At 36.2% G+C, this 3,555-nt stretch overlaps 1 protein-coding gene across 1 annotated transcript in view; it reads right to left on the bottom strand.

The window, feature by feature from the left end:
* The window catches only part of LOC107297485 (GPI ethanolamine phosphate transferase 2), a 65,553-nt gene that overhangs the window by 15,066 nt on the left and 46,932 nt on the right, over positions 1–3,555 (bottom strand). The window contains exon 11 of the mRNA XM_015826848.2: positions 652–815. Within this exon, the coding sequence (XP_015682334.1) occupies positions 652–815 (164 nt within the window). The remainder of the gene's footprint in view (positions 1–651; positions 816–3,555) is intronic.

The following is a 3,555-nucleotide window of genomic DNA, read 5'->3' as shown; positions in this document are numbered from 1 at the left end:
ATCAGTAAGCAGGAATATTCCCCTGCCAACCAATTTTCTTCTACACGAATTCCTATTTCCTCAAATCATTTATCTGTAAGAGTCTTTCCTGAACAGATTCTTTAAAAAAAAGAAAAGAAATCAATGGGCAGTCTTCCTGTTTACTGCCAATTCTTCTCCCTAAGCCAGTGATTTATTTTATTGAACAAGTTTGTATAGCCGCCCAACTCACCACAAAATGACTCTTGCGACTTATTATCTCGTCCAAAACGAGGCTGAGATCAGCCATGTAACAAGCTGTCTTTGAAGACACCTCTTACTTGGCTAGCTCACAGCAACATGGACCAGCTAACTCTCAGCATTCAGAAATGGTATGATTTAATATATGGGTCTATTTACTGTATAAGCCATCTATATGCCCTTGACCTATTAGCCTTTTGGAAGATGGTGAAGACCTGGCTCCTTCATCCAGGTTGCGCACTAGGGCAGAAGTGAATGTAAAAGCAGGGAGAGTCTATGTGATGTTGCGGTACTGCACCTGGGATACGCAATGTTGTCCTGGGTTTGGTAAGTTTTATGCATTCTGCTTTTTTAATATTACTGAGAGGATTACCTTGTTTAAGATAGGCAGCTGTATGAATAAAATAAAATAAAATGATATAAAAAGTTTACCTGTCCACTTCAGAACTCAAATAACACAACAGATGAATGGCCCATAGCAGGGGGCCCGAGTATGTTGCAAGTGCAGTAAGAAAAATGGCAGGAATTTCTACATAGTCGTTTAGCCCAACAAAGCCAGCTGAAACATCCACAGAAGCAATGCCGTTTGAATTCCCCTGGAAGAGAAAGGGGACAGTGAACAAAAGAGAATCAATCAATATACTGTAGAATTCAACAGCCCAGTAAGGTAAAAGCATCTGTGAGAAGGGAAAAGGACAGGAAAATAGAAACATGAAAACTCAATCAGGCCCTAATTCCGATAAAAACTTCAACCACAGGGACTCTATTTTAATTTATATAATTATTTTCTTTAACCCTCTGACCTCCAGAGGCACCTGTAACAAAGACTGTTTGGAGGGAGGGAATTACAGTAGGCAAAAGACTTATTATTCCTATTAGTTTATATACAAGGAAAGGCAAAAATCCAATTGAACCATTAAAAAAGCTAATGAAGAGCTCATGTACTAAGAATCAGACGATTAATACAAGAAGCAATACACTAGGTCGAAAGAGGAAGAAATCAACAAATAAACTTTTTCAGTGTTCCAACAGAGTTCTCTTACAGCATTCACAAGTGCACAAAATGGGGCAACTTTGTGTGTGTGTGTGTGTGTGTGTGTGTGTGTCTGGGGATCAATCCATAGCAAAAAGAAAGCATTCAACTCTTCTGGATGAGCTAAACAGTGAGCCCGTAAGAGACCTATTAATTCAGATTGCCAGGCTCAACGCAGAGGGTAGCACAGCAACATATACAGTATGCAGCACTGTCTTAACTGCCTCATTGGGGGTGCTGGAAACCTTGAGATCAAATGTTATAAAAAAAATGTCTCTAGAACCAAGGATGGCAGACGACTAAGTCTAAACAGTGAGAAAGTTATTTTATACAAAGACAAAGAGGAAGTTATTAAAGGAGCTAGATGTTAAAACTGACCAACAGAAACCACTATTATAATAATAAGAAGTTTACTTTTATTTCTCTGGTCAAGGCTCTCTCAAAACCCAGGATCATCAAGAACTGTGATGACACACCACAATAATATAAAGCCGCGATTATGTCTTTCTTTTTGAGATGAAACAATTTTATCATCTAGGATTATGGGCCAACATTCCTTCTAGAAAGATTAATTTCAGCCAGTACTTTAATTTGCAAGACCTCATATGATCCTCTAAGAAAAGAAAAAGGTAGGTTCCAAAAGTAGAAGTGAATTTGATGCATTCTGGGGAATGCAAAGCATAATTCTTAAGATTTGAATTCAATAAGCTAAAAGGATCTTGTATTATTGTTGATGTAAGTGCCGGACTATATTCCACAGGATATTAAAACTCACCTCATAATCTTGCATGATTTTATTGCAGCCAGAACAAAATTATTGCCACCAAGATATGCATAAGAGCTCAACAATTATATATTTCCGTTGTTTCTTCCTAGCTATAAGATGATTAGGAAAAAAAACCCTATAATTTTAAATTTTAAAAATTATGTGCATGTATCATTAGTAGGGATGCCATTTATATGCCAATTGTAAGAGCAGGTAGCATACCTTGTATTACAGAATTTGTTATTCCGATACTTGACCTTTTTTATTTTATTTTATTTTTGCTACAAAATGCTGCCAAGACGCTACCTTCAAAGTGTTGCCCCTAGCCTTGAAAAAGTTGTCCACCCCAGAGTTATGGATTCAATAAACAGCAGTTCGGGGTATTAAGAGAATTTGGCACCAAACTATCTTGATGTTAAGTCTATCTCAACCTTCAACAATTATTCTCTTCATTTCAGAAATATGACAAGGGGATAATCTATTTGATGTTGCACATCTTGACTGCTGCTAGACTGGCGTTTGCACAAAAATGGAAGAACAAAGAAACTCCCACAGAGGAAGAGTTACTATGTAAAATACTACCTTGCGCTGAAATGGACAGGCTTACGATGGAACTGAAGGATAGAAATGTTTATACTGGAATGTTACATCATGTCCAATGTTTTCTTTTTTAACTGTATTATAAATAAAAAACTTTTTTAAAAAAATATTCTCTTCATTTCTATTTGCCTTGCACTGGCTCACACATGGAAGATTATAGGTAAAGACACAAAGGAGAATCTTGATTCTGGAACTGTTCATGCTTAGTACTATAGGATGGCAAAGGAAACTACAAAAATAACCCCTCAATCGTTAGCTCACTCTCTGTGGAAAATCAGCCATCAACAATGACAGAGAATATTAGATATCAATGATTTTTGATTATTATTTTAAGGGAAGAAATTCTGTTCAATATTAAACAAAAGCCAACATATATTTGTATGCATTTCATTTTATTTAAAGACTGAAAATGTTTAAATTGCAAGAAGGAAGTTTTAGTTCTCCATTTGATTTCACAGAAAGGCTTGAGGGTAAATTATATGCTGTTCAGATATTACATTTTAAATATTAAAGCTATACCATACCAATTCCATTTCCAGGAACATATCAGCCTTCAACCCTATAAACTGAGGAACACACACAAATCTTGTCTTCAGAAAAGATAAACTACCAGGAGGGCAGAACCAGCTGTCACAGAAAATCGATCTGCTATACCCACCACTAGTATCTTCTATCATGGTGGACCTACGTGGAGGGATGCTTTCTTTAATGCATTATATATTTTTGAACATGCATTAGGAAAAAAAAGGCAGGACATTAATTTTTAATGTTAATGTTTCTGTTATCAGTAGAAATAGGAAAAATACAGTACATGACATTTTGGTAAAACAGCATTCTATTTTTCTCCCTGTTACTTTGAGAACTATATTCACAAATCACCCCCAAGGGTATGGCCTCTATGCTGCCTGAATTGTATACACACATACAGAAACACACA

This window comes from Protobothrops mucrosquamatus, unplaced genomic scaffold, assembly GCF_001527695.2.
Source record: "Protobothrops mucrosquamatus isolate PMUCROS unplaced genomic scaffold, P.Mucros_1.0 scaffold3334, whole genome shotgun sequence".
Taxonomy (NCBI): domain Eukaryota; kingdom Metazoa; phylum Chordata; class Lepidosauria; order Squamata; family Viperidae; genus Protobothrops; species Protobothrops mucrosquamatus.
Note: the sequence above shows the minus strand (reverse complement) of the source record. Positions and strands in the feature narration are given on the sequence as shown.